The following is a 21,189-nucleotide window of genomic DNA, read 5'->3' as shown; positions in this document are numbered from 1 at the left end:
TTTCAATATTAATATCGTAATGATTATGCATAGGAAATCGAGTATGACGAACAACCATAAAAATAAATTAAAATTAAAATTGTATTTTCAATTATTTTCGTTAGTATATAGAGAAATATTACTTACGGTTTGTGACTTTAAAGATCAGTCAGTCAGTCATATTAAGGTTTATCATTAGGCCGTACTATAAGGATTGTGGAAAATATCGGATGACTTGTTTGGCAAATAAATGAGCATTAATGCGCTGATAAAGAGGTAATCGCCGAATCCTAATTTGAAGCTAAAGATAAACTGTATTAATGAAATGGTGTCGAAAAATTGTTGACGGCTATAATTGCTCTCTACGGCAACTTGATTGAAATATGAAATCAAATTTTAACTAAAACAGTAATTTTTTCTATGTTCCTACGAATTTGCATGCTCGGCATTTTTGACCAAGAGATTTGAAAAAAAAATATGTATGTATTGTGTGGTAAGGAGGTATGGTAAGTTTCTGGAGTCTCTTTGTATTTTAAAATTATTTTCAGGGAAGAGGTTAAAGATATTAATAATAGTAATAATATCGTATCTTTCTCTCTCGCGACTCCAGCATTTATTACAAAATGGGCTTCTGTAGCTCCGAAAGTGTATAAAGTTATAGTCACTAAAAAATACATTTATTAAAAAAAACAATTAAACGCCTTGATCAGTCCGAAATCGTTGTTTTTGCAGATTTTTTTAATTTACCAATTTTCATATGTACAGATAAAGTTAAAAGAATTCATTGCTCTTACTGTTATTTTTACTAAGCTAGTAAACTAGCCTGCGAACCAACTTAAAGAGTACCAAGAGTTTTTTACGCCGGCTTTTTCTCATGGCCTGTCTTCTTTGCCGATGAGTAGGGATGCCTACGGGTTCAAATTTAAATCCGTGGACTATGTGATACCTGTCTACCTTATGTTCCATAATAAACGCATTTATTTTTTTTAGCGTCAAAATCATTTCTTTTTTCGTTATATCGTACCGCACTTATATTATTTATTTTTAGTACCAGCGGTAAAAGCTTTAGCAACAAACAAATAACGAATGATTGCTAAGATGATTAATTCGTATGAATTGCTTCTTGGTATTTGTGAAAATAAATATTGCTTCAACAATGATGGGTATATAAAACACAAAAAAACTAAATGCACATAATATATTCATTACAATAATAATTCCATTTATATAATTTTATAATGTTCTTATATCTATTAAAGCTGGCGTAGATTTAGTTTGGTTTCACCGCAATTCGCTAAATTCATCTACATTACAACAAATCCACTTTAGACATGATTTTAAATGCCTTGAAAAAAATATATAAATAAAAAATAATTCAATTTGAATAATTATGAAATGCAAAATAAATATCGCATAATTAATTACGAAATTTAAAATCATGCTAAAGCTCATCCATGGCCGTATTCGAAAATGTAAATTTGAACTAGAATGAAGAATGTCACAATTTATATTTTAATCGTTGACAGCTTTCTTCCAGTACATTTTAAAATACGGACTCAAATTGTCAATTTAATTAAATAACAACCATTTTTTTATGCCGTTTAAATCTTTTTAAAAGATCAAAATGAACTAAACACGATAAAAACACTAAATATTCTAAATTTTAAAAATTAAAATTCGCATAGTTAGCTTATGACAGCTCAGACGCAACGATTTTCCTTACAATTTGTATAGGTTGCGGAGGAATAGTTAGGTTCGGTCCTTCACTCGGTTCCTAATTTGGTTTTATACCCCTACGCCCGAACCCAATAATTAATCCACAATGATTTACATAGTAGATTGTATGCAATCTGTAATCAGACCACGACAGTCGATCGATCTACTAACCAAACCGTACTATCCATTTTTGGCGACGGATATTATGAAATCTCTTGGCTCTTTACTTAGTTGATAATCAATATAAAGTAAATAAAACCGTACAAATAATATTACACTTAACAAAAAATATGTTTTAAACATGTCTTTGCTTAAAACATATCAAATAGCTTTATATTATTTTTAAAACTGGTTTATTTAAATTAAAATCTTAAGATAGACTACACAGTTGAACATTCATTTTCATACAAAGGTCTATCCACATAAACCGATCCGACCTATTATGGATAGCTTGTATCGACAGTTTTTACAATCCGTCGATTGGTTATTAGCACACTTTCATCAATATTTGATTTAAGATGTCTTTCTCAGCTGGTAAAAATGGATTGAGATATATTATTGGGTTTGGGCGTAAACGAGCAACATTACTAACCTTGGTCTAATTATAGATGTAAATATAGATATATTTATATTTCTGTGCCCACCTAATATTTTAATATTAGGTGGGCAAAGAAACGATCATGAAATTACCATGAGGAACTGAAGTTAATAGATTCTTGTTTCTTAACAAAGACTCGCCTATAATATCTTCTTTTTAATTAAAGTAATAAGTAAGTTAATAGTACTTAATTAAATTGACAAATTATGATCATAAACTTCCATAACACACATACACATACATTACACATAAAATTTTAGCATATGGTAACATTTACTTAGTAATGGGAAATTGTTGAAATGAATAAAATGAATTGAGTTTGATATGAAATATGATGATGGCGCCACTATGCACTGAGTCGTTAAATAGATATCTTTTCAGTTTAACCGACTTCCTTATAATACTAATACTATTTGACAGTAAATTAATAATGTGTAGAAAACATGGATATAAAAACTGTTCTGAAAAATTACTTGTAAATAAATGTATTAAAAAGACGATAAGTAAAATATTTATTTTTTTACGTAATCCTATTATTATCATAGAATTAAACAGTTTTTTGATCAAATAACAATATTAAATAAAGACAATTAACACAGCTTGACATTAGCCATCTTGCCTAGGGAAGCGTTTTCACGTGTTCTTGAAATTATGATTACCTTGAACTAAAAATAACAATTAGTGCAGGTTCTTAGTAAATAAAATAGTCTGGAATTGATTTGTAAATCTTATCAAAAAGCCCATTTAGATTTCTAGTATTTACGCATTAGTGGTTTAATCTTTTTGCAAGTAGCGCCATCTCACATTCGACAGAAGAACTAATAAAACTAGATAGAGTGTCAACTGTCATATAATTAGGATACCAGTTGCCAACCTATCCTTGGACAAATAAAGAACAGTACTGACACTCAATAATGTAAATTAAATAACGATGAATGAGTATTCTCGCGTTTACATTTAAAACGTCTTTAACATTAATAACACACTTAAATATCTATAGCGATAATAAACTTAACAACAAAACCCGTTTGCTTAAATAATAACTTACAAACTATAATTATTTTGTAATATCTTAATGCAATTAAGATGTTTCAATAGAATTAGAATGATTTTGTCACAACTACTTCTTGGGCCGTGGCGTTCATACAGGTAATGGTCATCAACACCAAAACAACTTTAAGGTGCTACCAGCAAGGCAGTCTGCCTTCTTAGATTAGAGGAGTTGGGAGTAGCAGCAAGAGAATTTTAATTATTATACCGGCGATTGTCCAAATGTCGACCTGTGCTACGCGTGATAGGCTACCGATGAATAATGAATTAATGACCCATTAAAAAAATATAATTGTCTTGTATAGTAATATTATTAAAAATTATAATTATTATATTACACTAATGTGTGTCATTTGTAATTCGAAGATATTTTTTGTTATATATAACATGAGATTTATATTATTTTTAGCACACGACAAAACCTGTGACAATGTACCATTCTAAAACTAAATAAACTCTGAGATGACAATATTTTCAAGTGTAATGAGATCAAAAAAACATTTACATTTAGCGGACGAAAGCCTTATTTGACGCATAACAAGCATTTAATTCTAATTACATTTAATTCGGATACACTACCAATATATTTATAAACATCATATACGTATAATAAAATATAAACATTTCAAAATAGGTTTTTTGAAAGTTTGTGAATCTATTGAAAACATAATTTAAATTATTGGTAAAAATATCGGTGAGCTTTTTCTTTAGACAAACTTTTGCAGTAAAATTTGTAAAAAAGTATAAAAGAATATTAAACATAATATTTGTATGAAAAATCTTACTTCGCACGCTCAAAGAAGATTACGTATTTAATCATTTAATACCTTTGCAAAAGGAAGGTAGGATAGGATAGCTAGGGAATAAAGATTAAGAGTTGTGAAGGAAGCTTCTTGCGACTTCCTCTATCTAACTAATGACGGACCTTAGGCCCCAGTGACTATATTCAATGGAATCTCGGTGTTCGCATTACAACTCTGCTCGCTGTTTTGCCAATCCTGTAAGGTTGTTTCGGAAAAACCTTCAGCTAAAACTAGCTTAAGCGTCTCCTGCAAAACCCATCCTTCGGTTAACATGGAATCTCGTAGTTTGCCATAACCCCTTTACAGCTAGCTCATCTCGGGCTGTTTTGGCAAGCCAACGCAAGAGCGTACTCCTACGATCTCTCTCTACTACTCCTCCTACTCCTCCTACGATACTCGGCCTTGGCCGTCGCGGGGTGGTCAATCGCCTGAAAGGCAGGACTAAGGTCTAAAAATTGTATATATCGTTAGAGGTAGGAATTAACTTCGGTAGAGCGTTTCAGGTTATGACGTCATCGCTTGCAGTAAGAGCAGATTAAACCATCAATAATTGTATTTACAGAATGAAACTTAACATAATTTACATGCTTATTCAAGATCAAAGATTCACCGACTTTCAAAAGATTGGGACGTTGTTTTAATTTGCACTATATTTACAAAAAGCTTGATCAATAGGTTTTCTAAAATAATTTGTAAGTGACATTAACAAAATATTACATTAAAATAAAATTTATTTTAATTTTTGTATTGGACACGCTTATACTTATAACACAGAACTTAGATTTCCCATACACATTAATACAAGTATTTATCTATTCAATTTAATATTTTGTCAAAATCATGGTACAAATATAGAGATTACATTTTGAGTGTGTTTTGCAATATATAATTTAAAAAATGCAAAAAAAAATCAGTCGAATCCTAACGTTAAGTGTAGAGTCAACATATATATATGTGTTCACAGCATGAGGCCTTCAAAATAATATTTGCTCAAGATAAATTTCACATAGATTTTCTATAAAATATATGTTTCGTCCAGTTTATATATAAACAGTATTTGAAATGGACGACATTTTAGTAATGGCTTAAATATTGTTTAATTTCTTTGAAACCTTTTTTTTTCATATTACTGTGTTATTTGTTACAGTCGTTTCAATGGCATTGTCTTTATAGAGGTGAGACTGAGAAACAAAAGACGTATAGTGACGGGTATCAATGCGTCAGAGATGCTGTTGAGAGTAGACCAATCATAATCCATGGCTTGGTTTCGTCTTTTGCTTCACATTCTCGCCCTTAAAAGAACTCTTATAATTGTTACTTTTGTGTTTTGACCAAATTATTTTGTGTTAAGTGTTGGTCAATATTTAATTAAAATCACCAAAACTATTATACAGTACAGTAACTAATTTTTTTTACAAATATTTCATTTATATTACTGTTTGGAAAATAGCTTAGCAAAACGCGTAGGAACAAAAGATTTTGGAAAATATATGATATTATATTGTAACTTGGTCAGATTTTGCGTTCGAAAAGCTCACTTCTTTTGAGGTGTGGAAATTTAAAAAGCGTCGTAATTCAAGGCAAAATAACTGGCATAATAAATTACCTTTAAAAATAATTCACAGAACACATATTGTAACATAATATGACCCCTTTTTAATAATTATTCTGAAAAAGAAATGCCCAAATAATCTCGGCATTTAAACTGGTATGGAGTTTTCTAGGTTTCTAGAAAAAATATACTCTAGCAAAACTAGCATGTAGGGTGGAAACAGAAGATTCCGGAAAATAGATGAAATTTATATACGCAAGTAACTTGGTCAGATTTTGCCTTAAAACTTCACTTCTTTTGAAGATAGCCGTAAAATAAAAAACGTGGAAATTAAAAAAAAACGTGAATTATGGCAAAATAACTGGCTTACGCCTTTAAAAATGCACAGAACACATATTGTAACAAAACATGACAAACCCTTTTTAATTTTTCGTTCAAAAATGTCCAAATAATATCGGGTATTAAGAAAAAAATCCTTTAGGCCGCCTGAAGACCAGTTTTTTTTAAATATAACTTGATCAAAAGCACGTTTTGAGGTAATTTTGGTTTTTCAAAATCCATTAAAAGTATTTCTGCGCTAACAAAAGGTATCTCAGCAACACATTCATCAGAATCGTCATGCAAGCTTTAATTTTTTTTTAATCACGGAATTTTATTACTAAAACATATATTCATCTCTATCGCACTTTAGAAATTAATTAACAATGCGTGAACAGTTTGAAGAATCCTCTGCCTTTCTCCGGAGCTGGTCCCATCAGCATAGGAACTTGGTTCTTATGTGTTATGGTTATCTGCAAATTGATAAAATAATTTAGGTATCTGGAGTTACTACTGGTCGTGGACTCAAATCCTGGCGAAATTTTTGCATGCACATTAAATTTACATAAATTGTTAATATGTAAAAATAATTCTAATATAATAACTAACTTTAAAATAACTAAAACTTGTTATTCTAGACTAGTACTAGTAGACTTTTTTGGGTCTAAGACGTTTCCTCACGATGATTTCCTTCTCCGTTCGAGCGAATGTTAAATACATATACTGTTTTCAGACTTGGTTCACAGCCGTCAATCGAACCTTAGGGACGAGAGCGCACACTGTAGCCACTAGACCAACACAATCACCCTTAACAATACTAAATATTATATTATATATATAGATTTTCTAGAAATATACACAAAAAGTTTTTCCCCAACGGTACCTTACCTTGCAAGGAGTCTGCATCCAAGGTTCTCCATCAATCTGCATGGGGAAGGTCTTCTTCGTGGTGATAGTGATGGAGCTGCATTGCGCTAATCGACGACCAGATGCACGAAGACCTACAAATTATTAAATGGAAAAAAGGGTAAGCAAGAGGTACAAAAAAGAAGTAAAAGGTATAAACAATAATTTGAAGACCTTTGTAATTTCAAATTTACATGTTTAAGTTTACACACTAGTTTTAATATTTACTGAACATTTTAGTACACTTTTATTTATAACAATAAAATAATAAAAATAAATATTACCCGTCCGCACTTGTCCCATATGCAGGCAGTTTTCTAATCCTATAACTTCGATTAGCTTATCGCCAATATCTGAAAATGTCATAAATTGCACAAAATTAAGTCAGTACTTTTGTCTTGTGCATTTAATCTATTTGACACATGTTAAGATAATTTATTAAAGTCAAACTACAATATAATACAGTAGATAATACGATATAATTAAATAATTTAAAAATTAGTTAAACAGGTGTTAAACTCATTTTTAAATTATTAAATTCACTTATGGCTTATTATCAAGATCTAATAAAATCTTAATAAATCGTATGATTAGCACCAAAGCAGGCGCTTTCACAGATGAGTAAAAATTATGTCAAAAACTGCGCAAAAATAAATTATATAAACTCTTTGATACAAACTTTTTCGTATTTTATATATGTGACAAATGTTTGTTACTCTGTGCACAAAATTTGACATTAGCTTTAGCGTTTTGACGTTCGATATTCAAAATACCTTTAGTAAATAGATCAAAAATAGTACCTTGTTGCGCATTAGGAAATCGCCCCCTCCTATGAGCCCCACTAGCGCCCCATAGATTTGAACCGCCGTGCGCGTACGGGATATTTAGTAACGCCACACCTTGCAATGCCGGACCCTTGCTTAGTTCCAGCGATGACCCGTCACACTGAATTCATATATTAATTAAAAATAACTCTCCGGGGAGTTCGTGTTTGATTCCAGGCGAAAAAATTGTTTCGAGATATGCATCAATATGATACATAATATGTTGTGTATTTTATTTTCATTCAAATTCGACTTAGGGTCCTTCAAGAAAAGAGCGTACCAATTATTAAAAGGCCAGCAACGTACTTGCGAGCCCTCTGGCATTGAGAGTGTCCATGGGCGGCGGTATCACTTAACATCAGGCGAGCCTCATGCCCGTTAGCCCCCTATTCTATAAAAAAATATATTTTAAAACAACACAAGAGACTTACAACAATATCTATATTCTCATGTAAATTCTTGCAGCTGGCGGCGAATTGCTCCGACGTCGCAAACTCAAAGTACCACAATTTATTTTTCATCCGGGAACTGAACTTGTCGGGATTCCGTTCACGCTCCGTGTGGAACTTCACGCAAATTGCTGCGTCCTGTAATTTTTTATTAAAAAAAAATATTCTTTTTAAAAGAGCAGTCTTTGCCTGGTGGCATTAGCGTGTGATCTTTTTCCTCTGCAGTTTGTTATATACTTAACAACATGCATACACTCACTCACACACAAACACACACACACACACACACACACACAAACACGCATGCAAAGAATAAGTTCATGGCAATTCTACGAGAGAAACTATGAGAATTTGTATAAAAACTCAACCCCAACACAAGTGTCTCTGACTACTTACTGGGGCTGTCTCATACTCATGTATTAACGTAAAAAATTGAGAAACAATAAACATTTTAATTTTTTTAACTGGAAGGCATTTTACTAATATTTGTACACTTTGGTTAGCCATAATTAGTACTTGGTACAAATTTTTACTACTTATAATAATACTACTTATAGTCATATTAATAAGTTAACTAAACATTTTTTATGCATTTATTAAAAAAGATTAATGAAGGTCCATTTGCCAGAAATAAGTTGACTTTTAAGTCTATGGATAACTTTCCAAATCGAGACTTAGTGCTCAATATGACCTCCGTTTGTCAAAATCAAAATTACATACAAATAATTCTAGGTCGTAGTAAATTTAGGGGTCACTTAAGTACTGAGCCAACAATAAATAAACTAAATACTTACGACTCCAACAGAAAAGTAATTGTTAATGATGTTATATGGCACAGAAGTGGGATGGGGCGCTGAGTCAGGCATTTGCACCAATTCACACTGAAATAACATACCTATGTTAAAAGCTTTCGGCGCTTTTTTTATTTTTTAACAAGTCAGTTGATATCCTCAAAATAGTATGGGAACTACTAAACTGGGGCTGCAAAATCAAACACGAATGCTTTTCTTTGAACATATTAACTTGACACTATATCACAGCCGAATGTAAGTAAATGTATTGAATAATTTCGATCTATTTTACCGTATTTTTTTTGACATATCGAACGACGTTCAGTTTTGAGGCCATTTGAAAGGCTAATTAGCACCTAAGAAGCATGGCGTGCTTAGCAAGGCGAGACGGTAATTCACTCCTATTGTTTCCACAAGAATGTAAAAGCGTGCTCCTATCCCACCATGACCGCTGCTGATACAGAACAAATTTATGTTACTTAAACTAACTATTAATTACTTAAGATGTGGATCATGGTGTAATGGTTGGAGCTCCTTACAAACATTGTGTAAAACAAAAAAACATGGCGATTAAAAATAGTGCCGGAAAATTTATTGCCATCTTCTCTTCCAATCTACGCCCATTATTTGGGAACTGGCAGTAAACGTAATATTAGAAGCATTTAATATATGTATGTATATATGATTTGAATCCGGACCAAGGATTGGCATTATAAAGCGCAAATTCAGCCCCACATTGGAATACATGGAGTTTATATTTGAAATAATACATACATCGTGAGTCATATTCTCGACATGTATCTGCCACCGGTCCATCATGATGGTGCTTGCTCGAGCTATTTTATCCAATATCTTGTGTATTGATTCACCTTCGTACCTATAATATTTAAAATAAATACATATTGAAACTAACTTAAAAAAAACAAATTAATAATCAAACGAGTAACTTCTCAATACTAAATTATGAATGGTATTTGTTTAATAGCTTCTAATGAAAGAAAACACTTTTTTACCGAATTGGTCTCCGTGACCACGTACGCTATAAAGCACGCGAAAAGTCGGATAAATTTAAGTTAAATAATTATAAGTTTACAATAATTCATAGCTTTAATCCGGTAAAAAAGTGTTTTCTTTAAATGTGTAAAAGCTATGTTAATTAAAGACAATACTATGAGTTTCTCATTAATTTGGCTTGAACATATTTATATATTTTTTTAATATATACTCCATTACTTAAGTGATAATTAACTCTGAGTAGAAGTAGATATGTTATTTCTTACCCCCCACCCCATCGTAAACAACGAGCCAGATCGTTTCCAGTGCCCAATGGTATTACCCCGACTGCGGGCTGCATCTCCATTTGAATCTTGTCTAAAAATCAAATAAAACAACTGCTTTATAATAAATCTAAACTATATTTATTACTAGCTTAAGTCACCTTCCCTTGAGCCCCTTCTATCAAATAAAAACCTTATGTGTAAGAAAGAGATGAAAGAGTACTTTTGTTAAACGAGTGCAATTAAACTTTCGCCAAACATGTCGCCCAGAGGCGTGTAATACAGAATTCTGTATGATGTGTGTTTCATGATCATTTGTCAATCAATAGGCGAGAGTTTTCTTTTGAAAAATGCAACGATTCCATCAGTATTTTCTTATGACGTTGTCACATTCAGTCGACGCTAAACCGACTTTACAGACAACCGATTTTTTGTCATAATTCAAAATAAAACGGGCCTAATTATTATTTTATTATTAATGTTCCTAAATAAAAAATGATATGCGAATTTATTGATAGCCATTTGTGTAATTATAGTAATTGTAAGTAATATTTTTTTAATCCATTCGATCTAATTATAAATGTAATACATATTTGTCTTACCCATAGTTTCCAATACCCAGCCGACAGTACCATCACCACCACAACATATAACTCTATAGTTCTTCACATCTTTGAACATTTGTAGGCCTATAAAAATATTCATAATTATATACCAACAGAGTGTAAGAAATCTCATAAACATAATAACATTTAAAGAGTGTATGGGGAAAGAGAATCATCGTGCGATATATAGCTGCTACATCACTGCAGTGCTAAACTACTTTTTTATTGTTGGTAACATTTACGTCACAATAGTTCGACTATAATTATCTTGATACTTTATAGGAAATCAAAATTCTTTGATGTTTTTATTTGGTGATTACGTCTACAGGAATTATTTACTTTTTTTACATATAATTTTTAAAAGGAAATGTATTTTCTAGGATTCGTACAAAAATTAATACGTTTATGCACTGTGTATTATTGTTTTTTTCTACTTTTTGGACTTTTTATATTATAGGCATAATTTTTAGAAATACAACACAAAAAGTTATATTTACACTCTAATATTAGTATAGAATAAATTTATATCTGATTTAAATGTAATCATTACCGTTCAGGACCTTTACCTTTACTCTAAAGCAGTGTTTCGTTCGTCGTAGTAATTTCTTAGTAAAACCTATGTTACATAAAAATTATGTTACATGGGGGGCATAAACATTTTAGAAAGGTGAGGTACGGCACAACAACGGTTGGAAAACACTGTTTTTAAAGTTTTATTTTCAAGAAAACTAAAGAACGAAGTTATTTGATGTCAACCAACCTTGCATAGGACCACCCTTGGCAATGTCATGAACCTGACGCGGGTTCAAGATGTACTGAAGCTTCCTCAGCACTCTCGAGCCTTGTCTCCCCCCACTTTTGGGGTTTATGAATACGAGAAGAGGACAAGTTCCCTCTGGAGGTGTTATCTGGAAGGAGATGGGTGGGGCTCGGTGCTCTTTCTTTTGCTCTTTCTTTTCTTCTGCCCCCGCGGAGATTGAGATCGGTAGAGAGATGGAGATAGGAAGAGTTTGCTGAAATAGATTCATAATTTCAAAACTTTTTGCTCAACTATAACATCACCCCGTGACCTTCTATTAGACCAATGGGCGAGACTTTTGCGTTTAACTGAAAATCCGCCTTCTCTGCCTAACCAGAAACAATCACTGTTTGACATAAGCCCTAGCCACAGTACTCACGGTAAAAAAATAAATTGTTAGGATTTATCATCCTTATACCTATTAATAAAAAAGTAAATGATAAATAAAACATCGTAGGATAATTTAAACGTATGTGAAAAGCAAGTCACCTGTTCCGCCTGCGGTTTATGGGGCAAAGAGCGCTGTCGATCCAGGACCAATGGTCGTATGGCTGTGGGGGGTAGGATGTGCTTCGCGTGACGACCCAGAGTACACGCTCCACCGGCGCTGCCCACACAGCGATTGTGGAGCTGATTGTTAGATAACAATTTCTTCATTAGATATTGAACTGTTAGCTTTTAATATGTATTGAATTCTTTAAATCGTCGTCAATGTCAACTTCGACTTTCGGAGTTCAAGCCGGACTAGGAAACAGAATAAAAATCTGTGGCGTATGCGCATGGGCATATCGTTTATGACAAAACAAAACAACCATTTCAAATTCCTCGGCCTAATACGATCTATTTATCTAACTTTGTATCGTATATCTAATGATATATAATATATACAATTTACCAGCAGATAGATATATTTAATAAAACAAATAAAAAATTAAAAGAACTCTGGTATTTTTATTAGCTTTGTTATTTCTATTTAATATTGAATTTATTATAATGATCAATGTACATATGGTTTTTTAATTGGTGTAAGGTTATAATTGTAAATCGTGCTTAATGTTTATGTTTGAATGTGTATTTCGTTTTTGGCTGTTGTGTATAATATCTACACGATTACATCCGTTGGGTTGTCTCTCTCACTAAAACATGGCGAGGGGGCCGATGGCTGGCCATGCGTCATACTCGTGAACGGGTGCTACTTGTGGTGACTGGTCGTACTTGAATTCGTGTATGCGGTGATGTTAGTTATTTCGACTATGTATTTGTGTGTTGCTCCCAGTGCGTGCTGTTATTTCACCATGCCTCCTTCTGATATAGGACAGATCTTTGTATTTAATTAATTTTATTATTATTAATTTCTTAAGATGTCAATTAACACATGGTGTAATGGTTGCACCTCCTTACAAACGTTATGTAAAATAAAAAACTTGGCTATTAAAAAGAGTGGCGGAGAGTTTATTTCCAGTTGCTCTCTTCCGTTCTGCGCCCTTGATTTGATCACTGCCAGTAAATGTAGATTAGAAGCATTTCATATAGATTTCTGTTTTTGATGTTTAGAAGTGTACATTGATTTTTTTAAATTATTTAATTGTGTATATATTTATATAAGTAATGTTTAGCTATAATAAGTAGCTGTAGGAATACTGATAAGCAAATTATTAAACATCAGATGAGACCCATGTTCAATAAGAAAAAATTAACTCACAGTAATATGACACCATCGACAATGGAGTCCAGTTATGCCATTGTATCCTTTAATCTTTTTCCGGCAACGCGCACATTTGCCGTGACAATTTCCTGGAAAACATACACACATCAGAATATGTCAGATCACACTAGTAATAATGGATACTACTAGACATACCTTCAATCCAATGATGGGCGAGCGTAGAGGGCGCTCGTCTCGCTTTGCAGTACGTTGCGATACACGACGCAGGCGCACGCTGCACGCATCGCTCGTGGACGGTGAATTTACAAACTGTAATATGTATTTTTGATGTGAAACATAGCCGCACGTAAAACCGATTTCTGGCGTGGCGACGCATGCCGTGGCGACGCATCGCCACGCTATATGATATACAGTGTAAATGCAGTAGTAAATTTTACATTAAAAATATTTAATGAAAATAATGTTTATTCAACAAATAGTCATCGTTATCTGGAAATAATCGTAATATTTGATTTTATCATTATGACATATTTAGTTCCTATCACAATCTGTTCTTTTCTGCATATTACTTTTACAAAATAATGTCGATGCTTCACATCTGCCAGGCGTCCCGTGACAGCTCACGTTTTTTTTTTACTAATAACAAAATACATAAAAATATACCTAATAACTAAACTTAAACTTTAATAATTAAAAAAAAATCTGCATTATATAATATGTTTAACATTTGCTCGAACGGTGACGGAAAACATCGTGAATAAGCCAATACATAAAAATATACCTAATAACTAAACTTAAAATTTAATAATTAAAAAAAATCTGTATTATATAATATGTTTAACATTTGCTCGAACGGTGACGGAAAACATCGTGAATAAGCCAATACATAAAAATATACCTAATAACTAAACTTAAAATTTAATAATTAAAAAAAATCTGTATTATATAATATGTTTAACATTTGCTCGAACGGTGACGGAAAACATCGTGAATAAGCCAATACATAAAAATATACCTAATAACTAAACTTAAAATTTAATAATTAAAAAAAATCTGCATTATATAATATGTTTAACATTTGCTCGAACGGTGACGGAAAACATCGTGAATAAGCCAATACATAAAAATATACCTAATAACTAAACTTAAAATTTAATAATTAAAAAAAAATCTGTATTATATAATATGTTTAACATTTGCTCGAACGGTGAAGGAAAACATCGTGAGGAAACCGATAATTCTTAGACCCAAAAAGTCGACGACGTGTGTCAGGCACTGGAGGCTGATCACCTACTTGCCTATTATTTTAAAAATGATCATGAAACAGATACAAAAATCTGAGGCATCGTTCCATCCGGGTGTCCCTTGAGGCCTCTCAAGTTTTTTTCCAACGGATCAGCCGTAATCAATATGAGGCAATATATCCAGTAAATCCGAAACATATATTGTTGTTTATCTTGGACTGTATATATTGAAAATATAGTTATAGTTTTTAGCTTTATAAGTTATACTCACAAATACAACACAGCCCTTTCTTCCCAAGTCCAACTAGGAGGTTCAAACACAGATTACAATAGGCGGGTCGATTGAAATGCTTAAGCCTCCATGCGTGTTCTCCATCCTCTTTGACGTTGGTGTCCAAACCGAGGAGTACCAGTAGTGGGATCGTAGTCATTCTAAAAAAAACATGTTTGTACACGCGTTAGAAGTTATACTAATAAAAAACAATTCAGCTCTATAACAGGAATCCCATCGGTTTTAAAAAATGAGGCAGATGAACTTGTTGTTGAGCCATCAATGACAGCAGAAATATTTGCTGATAACTTTGAGTCTATTTACTCCCCAGAACCTGAGTGACGTCTGGATCTTCTCACGCACTTAATGGGTTGACGTTTGTTTTAAGTTTTTTTGTTTTTTTTTTTTGTTAATTGTTTTTCATTTTATGTACTCTACCCTCTATTAGTGTTTCTTTATCGTTGTCTCTCATTAGGGTTGCGTGGAAGAAATCGCTTGTAAGCGATAAGGCCGCCCTTTGCCTTATAACTTTTGTAACTGTTTTTTTATTTTTGTTATGCGTGTTTTTGTATAAGGCGATAAAGGATAAATAAATACTCCGTTGGCGTTACAAGATAAATCTTTTCAAATTAATTATTCTACGTTTTTAGTACAAACAATATAAAAAAGGTATTTAATACATTGAAAGTTTTATTATAACGCATTTTCTTGTTAATAATAAAATGTTGACTATAGCTAACTTCAGGATGTCGGTTTTTTGTGACGGTGTGCATGCGCATCGTAAAAATTTACTCTCATTATTTTGCCTTAACAAGCCAAAATATATATCTGTATCACTTCAATAATTATTATGAGCCCATGTCACATATTTCTGCACTTGATTTTGTATAAAATTTCATTTATGTTTGACATACGTTTGAGACGTGTTTTCTCACAATTTCCAGGCACAGAATTCTTTTCAGGTTATCTAAAATCTTAGTTAAAATGAATAACATATAAAGTGCACATGCGCTAAAGATTTAAGATAGCGCCTGGTATCTAGGCGCCAACTTTCTTCTAAATCTTTACCGGTACCATCTAGTATCGGAGACTCCAGAGCTAGTGGTTCGCTCCACGATTAAATATCGCAATACAGCGAGGTAATGCTATAACATTAAGGGTACACCGCCGCAGGGACCCAACTTTTAAATCCACTATTATAAATACTATGTATTGTATGAGGATTGTAAATACTGTGAAATATACTTGTGTTATAATTAAAATAATATAATTTCATTATTAGTTAGATTTTAGATTAATATACTAATTATTATTAGGGTTAGGGTTGCCTGGAAGAGATCGCTTGTTAGCAATAAGACCGCCCGTTGCATCCCTTGTAATTTTTATGTATTGTGTCATTTGTGTTTCTTTGCAACGAAATGTAAATAAATAAATAAATATTATAAAAAAACATTTACCCTCCACGTTTCCACTCATCAAGAGAGACGGTGCCATCGGCATCATAGTCAATTTCTACCATCATGTCTTGGAGAATCTAGAAGACAAGGAAGAGATTAACTTGAGGGCTTAACATTATCTAGTAATTACAATTTATATTCACGATAAATAAAAACAAATTCAGTATTTTTTTAAGACTATTGCAAAAACAAGATTAATACTACAAATATACGATATTTATCTTGCGTATATTTGTAGTATATCTCATATTTATTTATTATTATTAATTAAGTGTTCTTATAACTTACGGGTCGTAATTCTGACGTCTCCCAACCAAGGTACTCCGCGACTGTCATCATTTGGTTTACGATGCAGTCCATTTCATTTGTGTCCAATACACCATTACCATCCGTGTCGTATAGGCGAAACATGACTAAAATAATTAATTAAATACACATTTTAAAATACAGTAGTCATAGCCAATTAGCCGTTCAATTAACAAGCCTTTTAACTAACGCTCTGAAAGATACAGCTGAAAAGATGAAACATATACATAAAAAAATATTTTATATGAATTTATACATAAATTTGTCAAAGGTGAAACAAAGGTCAAATTCTAATAATGCTCTTAGCGTCTTTGTTTAAAATTTAAAAAAAACCAGTACCACTGAATAATTGTAATCTACGTATTGAGTTTAGGGAATAATATCATTATTATTATCGTAAAAGATTCTATTCAGTTTAAATAAATAAAAAAATCTTTTGTATTTAAATGTAGTTAGTTCTTTCCACAGCCCACGGATAAATCTCACCAGAGGATAAAAAATTAAACTGGAATTAAGAAAAAATATAGCTTACATTCCAGCTTATCTTCAGGCCTCCCAGCTTCCAGCAAGGATAAGTAACACACGATATCCTTCAGTGAAACCCGAGCGGTGTGCACTTCCACAGTCGATGAGCGACGCATTAGGAGCTTAAAGTCTGGAATATAAGAATGATAGGGTTACCAATATTCTTTGTAGAATAAAAAAAGAAAAATAAAAGGCGGGAATCTTTTTGACAATGTGAAGAGATAGAATCTGAAGATGCTGTTGATTTATTCAAATCAAATCAAATCAAAATATCTTTATTCATATAGGTAAAATGTACACTTATGAACGTCAAGAAAAACAAAATTAATTGTAAATTTATATTTACAACCAGTTCGCAAGTCAAGGGCGTAGAGCGGGTAAGAAGAACTGGCAAGAAACTATCTGCCACTCTTTTCATTCATTAAATTCATTAAATTATTAATGCTGTATCTACAGTTTCTGTTACGAGTTATCTTTTATAGCATACATGACTATTATGGCAAACCTAAATATTACAAAAAATAACAAAATACAAGAAAATTATTACACTTCCAAGTTTAGACTTACCTTTTTACCTATAAACAGATTTCTTCGTAAATACAGAGTTTTGTGTATTTTTTTTTATTACTTTATCCTCTTTGGTATTTAATTTATTTATTTACACTTCTTTATATATACAAAAACCATATACTCGTAAAACGCGCTAAAAAATAAATCTAAAGGCTGGATGCATCGCCCATCTTCCAGGTGTATTCAGATTTCCATATAACAAGAGAATCTCATACCTTCGATCTTAGTAGACTGGTTAACTCGAAGCGAGTTGCTGCTCTTCCTGCTGGAGTTCCTGGACATCTGACTATGTGAAGGACTGGTCTCGTTCCTGCCGACGCCCAGTTCATGAGCAGAGTAGGAGGGATGGGTCGTTACTGAGAACATTGGGTGTACACTGCCTGCAAAAGGATGATTTTATATATCTAAATATATAAAACGAATTAGTTACAAGAATTATAACTCAAGATCGGCTGGATGGTTGTGAGTTATCGAATAGCAGAATTAGTAATAAAATATTGCTGAAGTTATCGAATAACAAAACATAAATACAATTTTACGAATGCAAACAGCGTATGGTGCCATCTGTTGATAGAACACATCATTTTACGTAGAAGTCCTGATATGTCTTGACACGAATGAGGAGATGCATAACCAGGCTATGTCGAAGATATGCGTTACCTCATCAAAAATGTTGACTGTCAGGATGTGCTTTAACATCCAGTATTGCGATTATATGACTATATGTATAACTGTACTCGCAAAAAAGTTGTATTATTTTTTTACCTTAATTAAATCTTAAGTTAAGTTTAACTAAAGTTAACATAATATTATTATAATGTTAGACGGACCGAATTTACGAATTACCAAACATTCAAAAAAATCAAATGTACTAAAATACTGACGGACAAGATATGGCTCAATACCGATACTTAAATTAGAGTAACTAAAAATTTTGTGTCTCATAACAATACACAACTCCCCAAAAACTACTGAAAAGAGAGAAAGAGAATCGTGAGACTCTCAGCGAAAGCTGTAGAACACTCAAAATACGTTTATGAAAGCATTATAATAAAATATAAAAATATGTAAATGAAATAGGGGCGTATATACACTAAGTACGTACAATATCAATAATAATCTAAAAAAAATCACAGCAATGGTCTTTAGTTACCAGTTCTACTCCTGGATCCCTTATCTCCATCCACAGAGTCACTGGAGCTTTTCCCTAACTGCTGCAACCTTTCTGCCAGACCATGGATCTTCGAAGCTAGACTTAACTTTCCCTAGAAAAACCAAACACTACTTAATAATTTCATATACAATATTTTCGATACTAAAATACATTGTCTCTGTACAGTCGGTAGCTCATCTCTGAGCGTCATGGTCAGCATGGAAATATTTGGAGCGGAGAATCTAATTCAACTGGTTCATGTCCATCGCCGCTGTTAGAACTGGCAGGCAAACTTTTTAATGGCGGGTCACAAAGCTAAATAATTTCTAGAGGAGGGCCAGAATTATAACGTAATGCATTGTGTGTTAAAGCTTCCAATCATAACATTCCCAGTAGAATGTACTTTTTCTTCATTATTCTTTTCTCATCTAACCATGTCGATGAACCACTTAGTTAACATAGTTGAGGACGATGGGTCTTTCGCTTGAGTTCAAGTATTACGTAAGCACTGCAGGGGGGGGGGATTTCTTTAATTTTCTTAATTGGTGATAATGTCATATAATGTCAATAGTAATTATTCACTTTTTACACATATTACCCGCACTTTGCTTGCTTTTACTGACAAAAAGGGGGAGGGCGATACATTTCAATAAATCTGCTTACTTAGGTACTACTTGAAGAGCCACCGATCGGTTCTTTTGCCTTCTGGGTCTTCTACCAACCATCATCAGTTTACCCATATTTGTATGGCCAATACAATTGCATAATAAATTCATTTTAACAATTGCAAATTCAATTGTATAGTATATATGTAAGCTACCAATTACCTGATGATCGCCATGTGCGGTAACAGCGGCGCAGGCGGCAGTGGAGCTCGCAGCCGCCATTTCCCGTAACGCTGGTCGCTTGTCACGGCGGACGAACGAGAGGAATAAATGTCTGAAACATTTTTCGAATTGAGGATAACTTATAGACTCGAGGGGTAGCGCAAGTTCGGCTCTACATCGAGAGCAAACGACGTATATGGCGAGAGAACGATGAGGTATTTGCTAACTCGGCTAATTAATGAACTACCCAGTCAGTGATAAGATAGTCTAACGTTAAGCAACATAAAAAGTATATTGAAAATTATGTTTATATACATTTGTAGCATTTATACATAATATAGGGGTTTTCTAATGTAGCATATCCTGATTTTAGTATAATATTCTGTAATAAAATTAACTAAAAAATATATATAACTGTAAATCTTGACTGTGAAAGTGTATACTATAAATACTATGTGTGTATAGTAAAATAATAATTCGCACCAACTGTTCCAATACCCAGAAAAAAGATAAAATAATATAAACAAACAAAAACTATGAATGACAACACACAAATCTGTATTGATTCGTCTGATAATTGTCTCATAAAACTACCTACTGCTGGTATTGATGCAAGCACAATATGTCGCAATACAATATTGGAAAGCGACTAAAAATATAATTAAAATTACGTATAGTATTTTGAAGACATCAAAGGTTTTCAAGTCGAGTACTTTTTACGAGATCACTTAATGGTATTTGCTCCCGTGGCAAATAAATTGCCTACCCGACCTATTAGATAGGCACTAAGCAATGTAAAAATAAGTAGAATTATTTTTATAGAGGAAAGTCACCAAATATGAAATAGTATCCTAATATGGAATACCTTCATTTCTCTAAGACTATAAGTATGAAACGCAACATTCGACCATCTTCTGTTCCATTCGGTCTACTAACTATCGCACTCACACCATCGAGTCAGTTGCGCGAATACTTCACGTGTGGCAGGCGTGTTTTGTTTTGTTGTCGTGCGGAAAATTTTAAAGGTAAGTAATAAATGAGTATTACCAGCTGATATGTTTGTATACATAAGTGTTATACTATTTAGTATATCGGTATTATATTTATTTCACCATTTTGTGATCTTTTAATTTCAAAATATTGTGACTTAAAAAAATATTTAGAAGAGTTTGAACTAGTATAAAAATCCAAATATGGACAGTCGTCGGTGTCTAATTATGGAATATTCCATAATTAGGTATAATATTTCATATGATAGATACTTGCTTGCTAAAAAATATATGTAATGTTTGTTTTTAGAATGTCCGGTTCACAATCAACCAAACGAAAAACCTGGGATGAAGAAAAAATGGCACAAGCTATAAAATTCGTCCGGGAAAAGAAAATGGGGTATTTGAAAGCGGCACAGCATTTTCAAGTGCCTAGGACAACTTTATTTCGTCTCTGCCAAAAAGATGAACAGTCTCCAGAAGTGGCAGCAGCTACTACATTAGGACGAAAAAC

The 21,189-nt window shown here is 32.6% G+C and overlaps 1 protein-coding gene across 1 annotated transcript in view; it reads right to left on the bottom strand.

The window, feature by feature from the left end:
- Positions 1–4,604: 4,604 nt before the first annotated feature.
- The window catches only part of LOC110997233 (diacylglycerol kinase 1), a 65,969-nt gene continuing 49,384 nt past the window's right edge, over positions 4,605–21,189 (bottom strand). The window contains exons 5-24 of the mRNA XM_045631453.1: positions 19,687–19,798; positions 18,860–18,971; positions 17,922–18,086; positions 17,144–17,266; positions 16,594–16,718; positions 16,306–16,382; positions 14,849–15,009; positions 13,529–13,642; positions 13,370–13,461; positions 12,157–12,297; positions 11,629–11,881; positions 10,866–10,952; positions 10,267–10,357; positions 9,761–9,863; positions 8,990–9,076; positions 8,178–8,333; positions 7,723–7,867; positions 7,207–7,275; positions 6,905–7,017; positions 4,605–6,489 (exon numbers count right to left, since the gene is read on the bottom strand). Of these exons, the coding sequence (XP_045487409.1) occupies positions 6,397–6,489; positions 6,905–7,017; positions 7,207–7,275; positions 7,723–7,867; positions 8,178–8,333; positions 8,990–9,076; positions 9,761–9,863; positions 10,267–10,357; positions 10,866–10,952; positions 11,629–11,881; positions 12,157–12,297; positions 13,370–13,461; positions 13,529–13,642; positions 14,849–15,009; positions 16,306–16,382; positions 16,594–16,718; positions 17,144–17,266; positions 17,922–18,086; positions 18,860–18,971; positions 19,687–19,798 (2,419 nt within the window). The 3' untranslated portion in view covers positions 4,605–6,396. The remainder of the gene's footprint in view (positions 6,490–6,904; positions 7,018–7,206; positions 7,276–7,722; positions 7,868–8,177; positions 8,334–8,989; positions 9,077–9,760; positions 9,864–10,266; positions 10,358–10,865; positions 10,953–11,628; positions 11,882–12,156; positions 12,298–13,369; positions 13,462–13,528; positions 13,643–14,848; positions 15,010–16,305; positions 16,383–16,593; positions 16,719–17,143; positions 17,267–17,921; positions 18,087–18,859; positions 18,972–19,686; positions 19,799–21,189) is intronic.

Source organism: Pieris rapae, chromosome 15 (assembly GCF_905147795.1).
Source record: "Pieris rapae chromosome 15, ilPieRapa1.1, whole genome shotgun sequence".
In the NCBI taxonomy this organism is placed as follows: domain Eukaryota; kingdom Metazoa; phylum Arthropoda; class Insecta; order Lepidoptera; family Pieridae; genus Pieris; species Pieris rapae.
The sequence above is the reverse complement of the archived record's forward strand: the minus strand, read 5'-3'. Positions and strand labels throughout refer to the sequence as shown.